The 16,676-nt window shown below is 41.7% G+C and overlaps 1 protein-coding gene across 1 annotated transcript in view; it reads right to left on the bottom strand.

The window, feature by feature from the left end:
* ADAMTS19 (ADAM metallopeptidase with thrombospondin type 1 motif 19) overlaps nucleotides 1-10,192 on the bottom strand; it is a 281,743-nt gene extending 271,551 nt beyond the window's left edge. Inside the window, exons 1-2 of the mRNA XM_022588714.2 lie at nucleotides 10,108-10,192; nucleotides 8,834-9,480 (exon numbers count right to left, since the gene is read on the bottom strand). Coding sequence (XP_022444422.2) covers nucleotides 8,834-9,480; nucleotides 10,108-10,192 — 732 coding nt within the window. The remainder of the gene's footprint in view (nucleotides 1-8,833; nucleotides 9,481-10,107) is intronic.
* Between the last annotated feature and the right edge of the window lie 6,484 nt (nucleotides 10,193-16,676).

The raw sequence follows: 16,676 nt of genomic DNA, 5'->3' as shown, positions 1-16,676 counted from the left end.
TTCAGGAACACCCCCCATCCACCCACCTCACCCCCCACCAACAAATCATAATCCAAGGGAGACTACTGGTTCTCTTGGAGCTTTAAAATATGTCAATTACTTCCCTAACTCAATACACTTCCCATCTATCAGGAACCTGGAACTCCTCTGATTATTCTTTATTTTGCAAACACAAAGCCATAAAACCATCTGGGTAAAAATGTAATTGTAATTAAGCAGAAACATTCAATTGTGCATGAACTCAATAAAAATGTGCTCTGTTTTAGTACTGCATAAAAAATGTTTTAAGACTGCTATACAGAGTTTCCTGAATTTAAAAAGGTATACTATTTTTATGATTCACCTAATAAACTTCAAATAAGTATATATTAATATTAAATATTATCTAATAAATATTATTAAATAAACAAAATTTCTTCTCACAAAATTGGTCCATGCCTGAAGTCTCTCAGGACACTAAGACACAGATTAACACATGATTAAAGGGGTTATTAACTTTTAATGTATAATATCGCTTTTTCCATCAGCACGATGATTCTTTTTACTAGAACTCACTATATCACTCCCTTAGAAAAAGACTGGAGTGTCTGCATATTGGCCACTCTAAGTACAGAAACTTCTTCCATGTGTCACTGTCAGCGGGAACAAAATCATCCATGCCGTTCTAACTTTTAAACAGGAAAACCATGGATGGTTTAAGGAGATGTGCACTTAAAGTTGATAAGGAAACACTGAACACTTAACTAAATAGTACCGTGAAAAAGACAGGTAGGACAAGTTGAGGCAAAGAGAACTTTCCTTAAAAACTGTAAGGACCTTGAAGCAAGAACTATGCACCGTTTTGTTCTCTGGGTATTCGGCACAGTATATAGATGTAACTAGCCCACTACTGATGAACTTTTAGAGTGCTCTGCTCTTGAAAACAATGCTGCGATGACTAGGCTTATACATAAATCTTTTGCTCTTATGTGAATATTCCTCTAATATTGATAACTACAAGCAGAACTGCTGAAAACTAAGCATGTTTAAAATTTAAATACATACCACACAAGAGGCTCTACCCAATTTACTCCCCTAAAATGTATAAGGTTAAGTGTTCCCCAAGCGTACCCACCAGATATTATTAAGCTGCACAATCTGTGCCAATCTATGAACCAAAAGTGATGATTGAGAAAAATTTTTCCCTAGTTTCCTAATACATTTGAAAAAACTGTGAATGTTTATTCGGTATTTATATTTCCTTTACAGCATATCCACAAGAAAGTTAACAGTGCTTATCTATGGATGTTAAGATTACAGATGACTTATTTTATGTATTTTCTAAACTCTCTATACTCAGCTTGTATTATTTTGTTATTAACATTTATCTTTTTAAAATACTCATAGAAAGGGACTTCCCTGGTGGCGCGGTGGTTAAGAATCTGTCTGCCAATGCAGGGGACACGGGTTCAAGCCCTGGTCCGAGAAGATCCCACATGCCGTGGAGCAACTAAGCCCGTGCACCACAACTACTGAGCCTGCACTCTTGAGCTCTTGAGCCACAACTACTGAAGCCCGTGCACCTAGAGCCCGTGCTCCGCAACAAGAAAAGCCACCACAATGAGAAGCCCGCGCACCGCAACGAAGAGTAGCCCCCGTTCACCGCAACTAGAGAAAGCCTGCGCGCAGCAACAAAGACCCAACGCAGCCAAAAAATAAATTAATTTATTTACTTATCTAAATTAAAAATAAATAAATAATATACTCATAGAAAAAGAGCACTGGAATTAGAAATGAAAAAGACCAAACACCTAATAGAAAAATGAGTAGAAGAAATGAACAGGAAGTTTACAGGAAAGGAAATGAGAATAAAAATATGAAAAGATGGTCAGTCTCACCATTAATATGAAAAAAATGTAAATTAAAACTACTTTGAGATAACATTTCTTGCCCATTAGATTTTACAAAGATCAAAATTTTTAATAATACCTATATTGGTGACAGCATAGCTGAAAGACGTACTCTGTTTTTCTGCTGACCTGAGAGTGTAAAGTGGCATACCTCCATGGGGTACAATCAGGCAATATTGCCCCCAAATTACCAATACATTTGCCCTTTGACAAGGGCATGACATAGGCAAAATGACATACCTACAGAGTCTTATTCATTTAGCACTGTTCATAACAGGAAAATACTGGAATCCATTAAATGTACATCCACACCAAACTGATTAAGGAAATTATGCCACATTTTTGCAATCAGATAAAATGGAAGTACCAAAACAGAAAGGGGATTCTCTTTATGCACTCATTATGTGATAATCTCACACATCAGTGTGTGTGTGTGTGTGTGTGTGTGTAAATAATGTGGCTTTTAAAAGCTCTTAATGTATTTTATTTATGTGTCAATTACCTCTAGCTCACACACTAGAAACTAATAACCCTGGCCACCTCTAGGAAGGGATACTGAGCAATAACTGGGGAAAGGCTGCTGGAGGAAGATTTTCATTGCATAACTTTTTGGAGGTTCTGTGTGGTAAAGTCTGAGTCCTTGTAATTTTGAAAATGACTTCATTCTGCCTTTAGGTCTGAATGGTAATTTGGCTGAATCTAGGATTCAAAATCACATTTCATCAGAAATCTGAGGCTATCAACTCATGACCCCCTAGCATCTGGTATTACTGATTCAATCTCTAATATCAATCTGACACTCATCTTATTGTAGATAATCTTTCCTTTATTAAACATGTAGGATTTTCTCTTTATCTTTGATTTTCTAAGATTCTGCCACAATCAGTCTAGGTTTGGGTCTCTCTTTCCTTATGCTACTCTCTGTTTAGTGGTTGGTCTTTCAGTCTGAAGGCATGTGTCTTCCTTTATTTATGGGGCAAATTTGATTCTGATACAAAAAAAGTCTCTTTAACCTCTACCTAACCAACACTGGTTCCATCAAGCAATTCATCTCAAATTACTGAATTAAATAACACTCTCCACACCATCCAGAAAACATGATCACTGAGGCATGCAGTATGCCCAACACTCACTGAGCTTAGATTCCTCTCTTGTCTTGTTGCAATTACTTCCACCAGTCAGCCTGTATGTTCACCAAGAATCAGCTATATTTGCTTGAACATATGTTCACAACATTTTGTAATTACATAATTTAATCAAACCTAAATATTAATGCAAGTGAAATATGAGTGCAAAAGATGTCTTTGTTTCTATGAAAACTTTGGAAAAACTTGAGAAAGATTAAGTTGCTAAAAAAAAAAGTGCTGCAATTTTATTTGGGATGAAACTGTACAAGATTTGAAAGTTTTAAAAGTCCAGGATTCTACACATAAATTGCCTTGCATTTGTCTTTTAAATTTTATTCCAAATACAGAAACCTATATTGGAAATTGGTCTTGGTGCATCGTGAGTAAGGCTCACCTGGAGAACCAGTTATCTGACCTACACTCAAAGGCGTAGTATCTGGCCTCACATCCAAAGCTTGGCTAATGAATGTATATTTTGGTGATGTATATTAGAACCAAATGTTTAGGGTTCATTTGCATACATTTTTAAAACTCTCTCCTTTAACTTATTTTTTTAAATTAACTCCCATTAAAGAAATTTGGCCTAGAGGGGTGGGATAGGGAGGGTGGAAGGGAGGGAGACGCAAGAGGGAAGAGATATGGGAACATATGTATATGTATAACTGATTCACTTTGTTATAAAGCAGAAACTAACACACCATTGTAAAGCAATTATACTCCAATAAAGATGTAAAAAAAAAAAGGAATTTGGACCATCTAGATCTACGATTCATGGCTCACAACTTTTCTTTCGTATTTTGCATCCATTTGTCCTTTATGTTCTATTCTGGGACAATTTCTGGGTTTGCCTTCTAGGTCACAAATTTACTTACCAGTTCATCTATGGAGTTTTTAATTCTAATAATCATATAATGTGAGTTCCATTGTATCTAATGTTTTGGTTTTTTTTTTGCCGTATGCGGGCCTCTCACTGTTGTGGCCTCTCCCGTTGCGGAGCACAGGCTCCGGACGCGCAGGCTCAGCGGCCATGGCTCACGGGCCCAGCCGCTCCGCGGCATGTGGGATCTTCCCGGACCAGGGCACGAACCCGTGTCCCCTGCATCGGCAGGTGGACTCTCAACCACTGCACCACCAGAGAAGCCCGTATCTAATCATTTCTTTACAGACAGCAGCTGTCCTGTTTTTTTTTCCATGAATATATATGTACTCTTATTTTTCAGTTAAAGTATTCTATTTAATCTAGTAAGATTTTTGCTTCATGGTTTTAATCAACCAATTTGATGACTCTCTTTTATATGGTTTGTTTTCTTAACAGTGTGATATTCTTAGGTGTCAGCTCATCTCTTTTTGTTGGTTTCCCACTCACCTATCTGTTGTGACCAGCTCTCCTCTAGTTATTTGGAGGGACAAGTGGGGCCATCTACTGCATGCAGGAAGCCAATGGCTCAACTTTTGAGAGTGGAGACTCTCCATCCTCTGGTGTCACCCACACGTCCGGGAAAGCTCTACTACTATTCTCTCCGCTCTTGCCTAGGGACACACATTTGTCCTCTGCTACCTGGCACAACTGGACAGCAGACAAAACCAACAGTGTTGTTATTCAAGGGCCCCTTGTGCTCATGGCCCTCTCTTTCTTTGCAAGTGCAGTAGCACCTCTGCCATAGCTGCCTCCATTCACACATATTCTCTAATGTCTATATGTTTTCCATTAATCCAATCCAAACTGTTTGCAGTCTTTCAGAAGATACTCGAAATGTCTGATGTACTGATGGCATTCTTTTAGAATACTGCTTTAGATTTATTCAGAATATCTTTTCTGTCATTCCTAAGATTTGGCTTGAACAAAGCAGCTGGGTGTGTGACGTTATTCTGCAATTTTTTTTCATTTGGATGTTGACTCCACTTCTACTCCAGTTCTCCTAGGTATGTACTACCTTTTCCCTGTCTTCATACCCTCCTCTCCTATTTCCATACTGGTACTTGATAAAGTTCCTTGTCCAAAAGGGATGCCCCCAAATACTTAAGTGTTCAAAACTTCCCATGGTACCAAATACTTTGATTCGCATAAGGGAGTAAATTGAAAAAAAAAACAAAAAACGGAATTTACACAAGGCTGCAGATTTTGCACGAAGAGCTAATCAGCATAACTACTATATAAAACTCTAAATTTATAAAACTCTAAGTTTAAGTAAGTCTTAGTAGTTACTCTTTATCATCCTGGAAAAGTAATCTAAATATTACTGATAGCCAGTAATCATCAATCTAAAGAGAATCACAGGCAAGGAATGTACTGATGTAGTTTATCTTGGCCCAGTGCTTAGGTGTGCTTTTGTTAAAAAAGTGTTAATTTTGAGCAAACATGATTGTTTCACTCTTTCGTGAAATTTAATTTGTTGCTTTTTGTACTTTAATTTTTTAGAGATTACTATTTAAAACAGAATAACGTACTGTATGTGTAATATTTTATTCAGTGATTTTTACTGGGTGCCTACTAAAAACTAGATATCTTACCATGTTCTGGAAATGAAGAGATGAACAAGAGAGTATCATCATAGCACTTGGGACATTCCTACATCTGTACGTAACACAAACTACTTTATTTCCCTATTTATATCTGTGACTGGCAAGCCAGGTTGGGAACTCCTTGAAACATACCAAGGCTTTCTCATCTCCTTTCTGTGTTCTCTGTACCTACAAAATGCCTTGCTCAAAGGAGTCGTTCAATAAATGCTTAATTACTTAATACTACTTATGTGCCCATTAGATCTCAATTATTTTTCAGTATTAGAGACTAATAAGGGAAAATACTAAGAACACTTCATAGATTAATTGCTAAATATACAAATACAATTTGTGCATTTTACAAATAAGGGAAATAAGATCCAGAAAGATTAAATACTTTGAAGAGGCAACACTGGAACCTGTAACCAAAATCTCCATTCAATCACTTTTCCCTTTACAGCACAAGTTAGATTGATATCTGGAGAATGAATTGGCCAGTCTTAACAAAAGTTCACCGCTTTGCAATACTTGATAACTGTTATCTATTTCCTTTGATAGAGACATTTAGAACCTTTCAAATATGTAATAATTCAAAAGGTGTTGAGGAGTTCAGGCACAAGTGGGTAAAACTTGCTACTGAGAGAGGGGAAGGGAAGGTGTACTTTGTAATCTACTCTTTCCTGTGCAACTGACAGTCAGAAAGCTTTTACTGAGAAGAAAAAACTGTTGCAAACTAAAGGAGTTGCATTTATAAAGAATGCACCTTCATATAAAGACATCATGATGCCTCACATTAGAATTACTGGATCACAGAATTTAAATAGAGAAAAACAAGAGTGCAATCCTTCGATAATCAACAGTTAAACAGAAAAAGCCTGTACTCAGGCAGACAGGGCTTTTGAGGTCTGATCTCACCAGACAGTTTAGGATCACTTCCCCTTATTGCACCTTCTGGCCTTGTCGGAAGAAACTTTTTTTTTCATTCCCTTGTTAGGCTCTGCATTTTCTCATCTCCACTCAGTCTCTTCCTTCTATCTGTAACACTCCCAGCCCTTTCCTGCCTGGAGAAAGGCTCCCCATGCTTCAAAATCCACTGAAACTCTGCCTTGGGAAGCCTTCCCCAACTCCCCAAGCGTGGTTTAACCTCGGGCATAACATCTGATTTAACATGCTGCTAAGTCACTGTTTCATGACCACCTGTGTCGTATCTACTTGTATATGATGTGCTTCTAATCTGTGAGCCCCTAATGCAGGCTCTAGAATATATTTAGCATCCAACAAAATTTTCATTCTATCATCCAATTTTAATTAAGTCATCAGATTCTCTCATTTTACTTATGAAAACTAGATCCCAGAGAGGAAAGGGACTTGTCAATCAGTAGGGAACAGGCCAATGTCAGAGCTCAGATAACAAATTATGCTTTCCCTTTCCTAATCCACCCTCATAAGGGAAAGGGCTGGCATGACAGAGTCTGCAGTAACAAACCCAACCTTCTTGGCTATTTGCCTAACTTTTTACTCAAAGTCTGACTGCTACACTGTATTGCTAGCAATGTCAGTTTTCTTCAACAACAAAGACTTCCCAGTTCAGAACACATACATATGTGGCTAATAGGAAAAGTGAGTAAAAGTCCAACATGATAAACAGGGAGGTATGTCAAACTCCTATTCAGTCTATGAAAAACCTACTCATAATTCTAACTCTGCTCCTTTAAGTATGGAGAGAAGGCAGAGCTCATTTGGAAAATCTGACCAAAAGCCCACATTTCAACACAGTGAAATGCTTTATCCCCTATTGCTTCTACCACACCAGGAACTTTCTATATGTAATTATTTAATCCCCAGCCAAAAACCGGTGGACAATGAAATCCCCACAAAATGTTTCCCCCAGTGAAGTGTTCAAACATGAGCTCCATAAAAAACATTTTTAAAAGCTTTTCATGTAATTTTTCCATGCCATTTTTTTTTCACTCATGGCTAAAAATGACCATATTTGAATATTCATCACTATGAGCATCTGGTAAAATACAGCCCTGTGTGGCATTTTATATCATCTGACTGTGGTATCTCAGAAGGGTATAGGTAAAAATTTCCAGTTTCATTTTGTTTGGATTTTTAACCATCTTTTTCCATTTCATGGCTTTGGGTGCCTTTGATTGTGCTGATATTTGCTGCTGTCCATTACTATTGGATTTTTCTCCAAATGAGCAGGTTGCTTTCAGAGAAGTCCTTGTGGATTTCATCAGTGGCTCACTTGGAATATCAAAATGAAGCCACAAATCACGTGCGTGTTTACAGTATTTTGTGGGTTTTGCCTTAAACCAACAGTAAAGTCCACAGTGATGATGGCTACACAGCAATGTGAATGTACTTAACACCACTGACTGGACATATAAAAATGGTCAAAATTGTAAATTTTATGTTATGTATACTTTACCACAAAGTAAAGGTCAACTTACAGGAGACAACAATTATCCCAAACCCTGGGTCAAAAGACAGGGGGGGAAATGGAATGATGATCTGTATTATTCAGACAGGGCAAATGGCTTTTACTTTCTAGCTCCAACAGGCCTCTTAGCCAGGCTCTCATCCCTGCTATTTTCCTCCATGGAGTGGAGAAAAGAAAAGAAACTTTTGCCAAATAAAATGTAAACCTTAGAAAAGAAATGTTAAATCATAGAACCATAACCCTTCAAGTACTGACTGGATTCTCATGTCATCCATTAGTCAACTGCTCGCAGCCTTTGAGTTAACTCCTTCTCCCCTCGTTTCTCACAGGAACAGTGAACAGGTGTCCCGTGTGAGCGTGAATGTGTTTAAATTCCAGACAGCTGTCAGAACGTAACTCCCTAGAGGACTGTTCTGACAGCTTTGAAGTGGGACATGAAAAAAACTATGAGATAATAGATGAGAAACTGGGGGTGAGGGGCAAACAAGGAGGAGATTCAGCAGTGAGCAGACTGGTTGTCTTCCAGTCTCCTAAAAGACACCACGTGGTGGGCTTATTTTGAAACGCAGAAATAAAACCAGTGGGAAGAGTTGCAAGGAGACAGTTTTACCTAGTGTTATGAAGAAACTTATGACCATCTAGCAGAAGGCTATTAATCCAAACAATTAGCCTTCAGATTCACTGACTGCCCTGGAAATGTTGTATGGGAAGTACACGGTAGAGACTCCTGGGGGGTGCAGACTAGGGCCAAGGTCAGGGCGCACTTCGTAAGGGGATGAGGTGCAGGCAAATCAGCCTGGTCTACGAGGGGGAGAGGGAGGAGTGGCAGGGGGGAAGAGGAGAGCTGGGGAAGGAAAGGCGCTTACCAGGCCACCTCCGCAGGTGCTGAAAGAGGCCAGCGAGCCAGGGTGCCGCAGCACAGCCCCGGTGTAGAAGCAGGAGGCGTCGGGTGGCGCCGGAGGGCGCGGGGCGGCTGTTGCCCGCGTGGGGCCCGGGCCCGGACTCGGCCGCTGTTCCACCGCGAAGCGCGGCGCCAGGAAGCGGCCGTCTCTCCGGAGCAGCAGGTATAGGTCCCGAGAGAAGGCCGGGATCCGCAGCAGTACCTCGTCGCCGTCCGGCTCTGCTTGCTGCGCCGCGGGAGGAGATGGGGGCGGCGGCGGCTGCCACGAGGCCGCGGCGCCCGGGGACAGGGCGGCAGCCCCGCTGGATCCCCGCGGCACCTCCTGCGATTCAAGCTCCTCGTCTTCTTCGCCCCCCGGCGGAGGGGGTCGGGGTCGGGGCCGGGGCTCTGACCGGCCTTCCGCGGGCTCCCGGGGCGGCGCCGGGGCCACGGAGCGCACCTCGCGGGAGCTGCCGGCCGCCTGAACCCGGGCGCCTCCGCCGCCCGTGGCGCCACGCACCCAGCCTGGGTCCGCGCTGCCCCCGCTGCCGCCGGCCGCGTCCACCGGCTCCCGGCGCCAGAGCGCAGGAAACACGACTTCCCACTCCTCGCGGTCGGGGGCGAACTGCAGCCCTGCGGGCGGGGCAGACAGAGAAGTGCGAGGCTTAAGGTGCCGCGATTCCAGTAGCACAAGCGTCCCCGGGCACACACTCCGCACACAGGGCTCACGGGTAACGCGCTGGAGACCACCCGTCTAGCCCCTGAAACTCTCGCAACCCCTGAAGCCTAGCGATCAGATTACAGACCCCAGCACTTTCAAAATAAAAGTATGATTATCGGGGCAGGGGGAGGGGAAGAGTGGGGCTGCAAAGTTTGGTGACAGCACTTAGCTGTAGAAAAGAAAACCGGTGCAAAGACTCCAGCACAATTAAATGATTTCCTTAAGTATCTGCCAGAGCAAGGAAGAACTATCAATTTCTTTACGTCCCAATTTTCCTCCAGGTGCTGTAAACGTACCTTTGCAAATCTTATTACTCTCGTGAGAGGAAAACTAAGCATTTCACGTTGTTGAAATGAGGCCGCGAGAAGTGCGCTTCGGTCAGGAGCGTGACCCTCTCACCCGCAACCGCACGCCGGTTTTTATTGCTACCCGTGGAGCCCTGCTCACGGCGCACAGCTGCGCCAGCCCTGCCGACCCGTGCGTGCCCGGTCTCCGCTGGGGAAGGTGGAAAGCAAGCCCAAAGTCACGGAAGAACTTACCTGAAACTATCCCATTCGACAGGACCCCCAGCTGGTAGAGAAGGCAGCAGACGTGAGTCAGGCGCATCTCGCGGCTCTTCCCCATACCGCGCTCCCGGCCCCGCGCGCGCCTCCTTGCGCGATCCACAGCGGTCGCAGCAGCCGCCGCCAGCGCCGCAGTCGCCGCCGCCGCCGCCTCCCGGAGCGCAAGGAGGCCGGGCGGCGAGTTTGCCCAGGCCCTTTGTCTGCCGCGGGGGGGGGGGGGGTGCTGTGTGACTCCGAGAGGCTGCTGGAGCACGGGTGGGGGTGGGGGTGGGGAGGAGCGGGGGCAGGCAGCGCACGGCCCCGCAGCGCTCCGGCTCCCTATCCCTGTCGAATTAGGTGATGAGTCTATTTTCTGCGTTCTGGACGTCGCAGGAGTTTCCGGAGCCCCTCAGGACAGCCCCACAGTCAGCCGAGAGCCGGCCGGCGCAAGACAGGCAGCGCTGCTTCGGGACAGGCGGAGGACTGCCCCGCGCGGGCAGGGGCGCCGCGGTGTCCGAGCAGAGGCTAGCCGCCAGCACCCACGCGAAACTGCCAGGGGCTGGTGCCACGGTCCCAGCAGCCGGGCGTGCCACGCTTCGCACCGTCCTCGGGACCGGAGGGCTCCAGGCTCCTACTCGCAGAGGCGCGGGAGGGAATTTGTAAGGGGATGAGGGGAAGACACGATTCGTGAGGTGGGGTGTGGAGAAGATTCAAAAGGATCCGACAAGAAAAACGGACCAAGGGGCGCCCGCCAAGCGAGACTTTGCGGGACAAAGGTCCCAGAGCACCGCACACGTGCTCACAAGCCCGGTTGGAGTGGGGTGGGGAACCAAATTCCCTCACCCGACTCCTGATTGGCCACTCAGGGAGGCCGGATTTGCATCCTTACGCGGCACCCCCTCCTCCCTGCTGAGGTGTGTGCAGGTAGAACGGCCGTCCCCTCCCCAGCTCACCCCCTTACTCGGGTTCCTCCTTCAGTGGAGTTCTCCCCCCATCCACACATCACACAAAAGCCAAACTTAGTGCAGACTTGAGCACAAAGCAGCGGCCCCATTTACCAAAGACCTTTGATTTTTCTTCCCATCTTTGTCTCTGGGAATTTTCTAAGCCTGGAGATAATGTAATTCGTCATGGAGTGTGCTTCAAAAGTTCCCAGGACAGTAGACACCCTGACATTTCAGAGCCCCTTATCCCACCTTATCTTTCCGGCTTCCCATTCATCAGTGCTCTCAGTTTCTCTCTCTCTCTAACTCATGCACACACATGCTCCTAATGAGGGTGAGATTAAAGAGACCGGCATTAAACACTGTATTCTAAAGATCTCAGGCCAAGTGAGATTATTTTGCCTTTTTTTTTTCCGTTAAAAAATATGTTTTTGCTATGTTTCGTCTTTGGGGCGCAGTTCAACCTTAAATATTCTTGCTTTTTCTCTTGCGGCTCTTCCTAGTACCTACTCCCCTCTCTGCACCTCTTTCTCGGCCACATCAGACCTTTCACATCAGACTCAAGGGTGATTGATCTAACCTGCCATTTGCATCCTCTGAACTAGGCCAGACACCTAGAAATAAGAGTTAATGCAAATCAGTTTTTAAAAATTCCAGCACTGAGGTTGGTTCCCCACATCCTTTGTTGTTTTCCCTTCTGTTGCTAGTGTCAAAGGTGACTAGTATGCCTTTGAGGGAGGCAGATGATCTTATTTCAAAGGAAAGCCATTGTTTGAATAAGATGGGTACTAGAATACTTCCTTTGAGTTGTCCAGAGATTAAAAACAAACATAAAGACACTCTAGGTGTGTCTGTCTTCAAACCTTGTCTTGTAAAATCTCTAAAGCTGGAGTAACTAGGGTGGGTGAGGGTTTCCAGACACTCACGAAGTATCTAGGTTACTTAGGAACCTACACCCTCCTTTTTATGGGACTCTACAGAGTTAAAACTAGACAAGAAATCAGAGGCAGTTTATTTTTAAGAAATAAAGCACATTTTTAACACAGAAGGTTAGTTTCAATGAAACACCTCCACAAGGATTTGAGTGTTAAATAAAATGTTTCTCATGTAATGTTAACAAGAATATCAACAAAAATATAAAACTGTAGAAGGAATGCATATTACATTGTGTGTATTTATTGGAATCCATTTGTGATTCCTTAAAACTAGATGAGCCATACGATTAAATTAAATATATTTAAAAGCACAGGTTGCCTATGTAAGTTCCCATCTTTCCCTTTTTTCCCCTGCTATATATAGCCATTAAGCCATTCCAATCCCTTACAGTAGAGGTTACTATTGATTGTTACAGAAAAGTTTGCCTAATTCCCAACTATCTCTACTCTTTCTCCTATTTGAAATACTGTTATAATTTATTTGTATATTTTCAAAGGCTTTTATAAATCATTTGTGTTGTAATGACTCATGTACATATTTCTTCTACTAGACTATCAATTTTTTGAAAAGGTAGGAATGATTTCTTTTATATACCTTTTTTACATAACCCTAATACAATGATTTATATACCAAATGCATGTGGAAATTCTCTAAGATGTTTTAGAAGATGATAGATATTGATTTCTGTATGGTATTTTATTCCAATTCCTTGACCCAGAATTACAAGTCTAGATCTGTTGATGATCAGTTACTATCAGCATGATTTATCTGGCTTACACAGAGAATAAGCCTAAGAGAGAAATGACTGTGTGAAGATTTTGTGCTTATGTAAAAGAGACTTAGAGGTGCAAATAAGAGCATCAGTTAAATTGGGTTTGAGTATGTACATATGTAAAAAAAAGAACTAGCCTGATTTGGAATTAAGTAAAATGTAAGTGGTGAAATAGAGGAGGAAAGGCAAGACTGTGACATGTGTGTGCATTACCAACCTTAGAGGAAGAAAAGAGCAGCTGGGAAAAACATGTTGGTTAAGACAGGTCACTACATATGTCACCAGATGGTAGCTAGCATCAACCAAGCACTGCTTTTATGGGGTGGAGGTAAGTGACAAAGCATCAGAGTAAGTGGAACCAACTGTTCTTATACCCAGGTGCTCACATGTTGCATTTTATAACCCATGCTTCTCTGTGCAGAAAGTTTGCTTTGAGGCCTTCAGCCCTTCCTCATTCTCTTCACTCATTGGCCCTAAGCCTCTCACAACGTAAAGCTAATCTCAAGTCCTTTCCTCTCCAAAAAACATTAAAATCTTAAGAAAATACAAAGAACCCTTTCACTGAGTTGCATGAGGATATCAACTCCCAGTAGCACTCACATCTAAATCGAAATCAAGACTTAAGCTAGTGCTGGCCATGGTAGAGTAACAGGAACCAGATTTAACTCTCATCTTAAGCAATTAGGAAAAGAGACAAAATGTAAAGAACAATGGTTTTCAGATATTGCACAATGGGAGCCTAGGACTGTGACTATGAGAGAAAGGAAGCAAATAGGTGATCATTACAATTTCCCCAGCTTACTATCTGGAGGCAGTCTACAAGCTTCAGCACAGGGAGGAGAAATCCAAACAGAGCCCTGAAGACTAGCTGAGTTAAGAAGAGAAGACAGAGCAAGATGACTGGAATTTACAGGATACAGTACCAGAGAGGAGGGAGCTGCATAGTGAGTGTAGAGGTTATCTATTGCTGTGTAACCAACTTAGCAGTTTAAAACAACAAACATTTCCTATCTCACGTGGTTTCTGAGGATCAGGAATCTGGATATTTCTGCTCAAGGTTTCTCACAAGATTTCAGTCAAACTCTTGACCAAGACTAAAGTTTCTGAAGACTTAATGAAGGTAGAGGTTCTATTTTCAAAGTCACATAACTGCTGACAGGAAACTTTGTCACATCGACCTCTCCATAGGGCCTCTCATTTCATGTGTTGCCTCATAACAAGTGATGCAAGAGAGAGATTGCACCCAAACTGGAAGCTATGGTCTTTTATAACCTAATATCGAAGATGACCTACCGTTACTTCCACCGTATTCTCTTCGTTAGAAGCAAATCATTAAGTCCAGCTCACACTTAAAGGGAGAAGTAGCAAAGAATTTACGGACATGCTTTTAAAACCATCAGAGGGCGCTTATACCCTCTGGCAAAAAAGTTATTTGCACTTCCTTCATATGTAAAATACACTAATTCTTTCCCAAGGCTATCAAAAGGCTCATCTTACTAAAGCATTAGCTCAAAGTCCAGAATCTTACCATCTAAATCATGTCCATGTGAATGTGAATGTGAATGTCCTCAGTGTAGTTCATTAAGTAGAGCTCCTCAGATTTAGTCTTTCTGTCTATATACACCTGTGAAACTAAAGGAACAATTTATCTGCCTCTCATACACCCAACATATTGTGGTAGAACAAACAGAGGATAATTGCTATAGACATTTCTGCTCAAAAGGGAGGAAAGGAGAAGGCACAATGGAGTCACTGGTCCACAGCAATTCTGAAATCCAATTGGGAAAATGTAAAGTTCCTTGATGAGGTCTCAAGGTCTGAGAATAATTCTTCGTAGCTCTGGTCTCTGCCCTCTGGGAACTTGTATCTACCCTTTGAGTCATCCTTCCATTTTCACGAAAGGTAGTATGAACTTGCAACTGAGTAGTTTTCTCAGTGGACTTCCTGACAGCAGAATTTATAGCTCCAATAACTTCTTATCATTTTATATAACCTCTGCCCCCTTCTGACCAGAAATGTCTCTGCATATGTAATTCTATTTCTCAAACTTTGTGAGTCACCTGTGAATCTTTATGGGGTTCACCACTTCATTAGACACAGCCACACCCTCAAACCTTCTTAAGATAAACCCTTCCCTACTTTGAGTTTCTGATGAAACTGTTAGAGACAGTGTTCTTAGGCTTCTTAGGAGCCCTGTTGTTCGACTGGAAGGATCTGGGAGAAACACATTTAAACACTTTAGAGGGCCTTCACACTGAGTGGCCACATGTGATCTTTATGATCTTTATGAGTTCATAACAAAGGATTTTACAGCCACACCTTTGGCTTTATCATTAGACCATGCTTTCCTGAAAGTGCCCTGCGTCTCATCTTTGATCTGATGCAATTTGACCTTAATTATTTTAATTATTAAAATAAGTATTTGCTCTTAATTATTTAGCATTATTTTCCAGAAAAAGAGGCTGAAATTTTTCAGAGCCATCAAGTTCTGGCTGGTTTTTTTTTTTTTTTTTTTTGGACTGGCTGGTTTTTATTAACAGTTTTTCTATCTCTCTCCTTTCACATTTTCTATAAGAAGGAATAAACCAGGTGGCACCTTCAAAATTTTTTTGGAAATCTTAGGTTGATGAACCAGTTCATTAGGCCCATTTTTCTACTGCAGACAACAGTGTTGCTAAATTTAATGCCACTATATGAAAAGGATTCCTTTTCCTTTAGTTTCCTATAATATTTACCTCACTTTGCTACAAGCCCCTACCTATAGCCTTACCAAACATCATATGGCTTCAACTAAAAGCTTTTTTAAGGTATTAAACAAATTAAATTTGTAGTTAAAAAACTTTCAGAAAAGAAATCTCTAGTTCCAGATGGTTTCAATGGTTAATTCTACTGAACATTTGTTTTTAAAGTAACACCAATTCTACATAATCTATTCCAGAAAATAGAAGACCACACTTTGCAACTAATTTTGTGAGCCTGGCATTACCCTCATACCGAAACCAGACAAAGCCAGTACAAAAAGGGAAAATACAGACCGATATATCTCATGAATATAGATGCAAAATCTACAAAATATTAGCAAATTGAATCCAGCAGTATATAAAAAGAATAATGTAACATGACCAGTGAGGTTTATTTAAGAAATGCAAGGCTAGTTCAATATTCCAAAATCAATCAATGTAATCTACCATAACAACAGGCTACAGAAGAAAACCACATGACTATACCAATTGATGAAGAAGAGGCATTTTACAAAATTCAATATCCATTCATGATTAAAACCCTCAGCAAACTGGAATAGGAGTAGAAGGGAAATTCTTCAACTGGATACAGATTATTTATTTTTAAAAACTGCAGCTAAGAGTGAAGGACTGAATGCTATCCATGCCTGAGACCAAGGCATGGCTGTCCACTCTCACCACTCCTATTCAGCACAGTACTGGAAATTCTAACTAGTACAATAAAGCAAGAAAAAGAAATAAAAGTAATTGGAAAAATAAATAAAGCTGTCCCTGTTTACCAATGACATGTTTGTCTACATAGAAAATCCTCAAAATAAACATTAAAAAATTCCTAGAGTAGTAAGCAAGATTGCAGGATACAAGGTCAACACCAGAAGTCAACCAAATTTCTGTATACTAGTGAAAAATTGGAAACTAAAATGTAGTAACATTTACATTAGCTCCAAAATAATGAAATATTTACGTGTAAGTCGAATCAAACACGTATAGGATCTGTATGCTGAAGACCACAAAACATTAAAAAATTAAAGACCTAAATAAATGGAGAGGCATACTGGGTTCACAGTGTGGAAGAATAAACAGTAATATTAAAGGTGACAATTCAGTCCAAAATATCTTTTTGATAGAAATTCCTATCAACATCCCAGCTGGATTATTTTGAAGATATAAAAG

Source organism: Delphinapterus leucas, chromosome 3 (genome assembly GCF_059928025.1).
Source record: "Delphinapterus leucas isolate spDelLeu-1000000601 "Yukka" chromosome 3, BTC_Dleu_Yukka2, whole genome shotgun sequence".
NCBI classification, from domain to species: Eukaryota; Metazoa; Chordata; class Mammalia; order Artiodactyla; family Monodontidae; genus Delphinapterus; species Delphinapterus leucas.
This window is presented reverse-complemented; position numbering and strand designations above follow the sequence as displayed.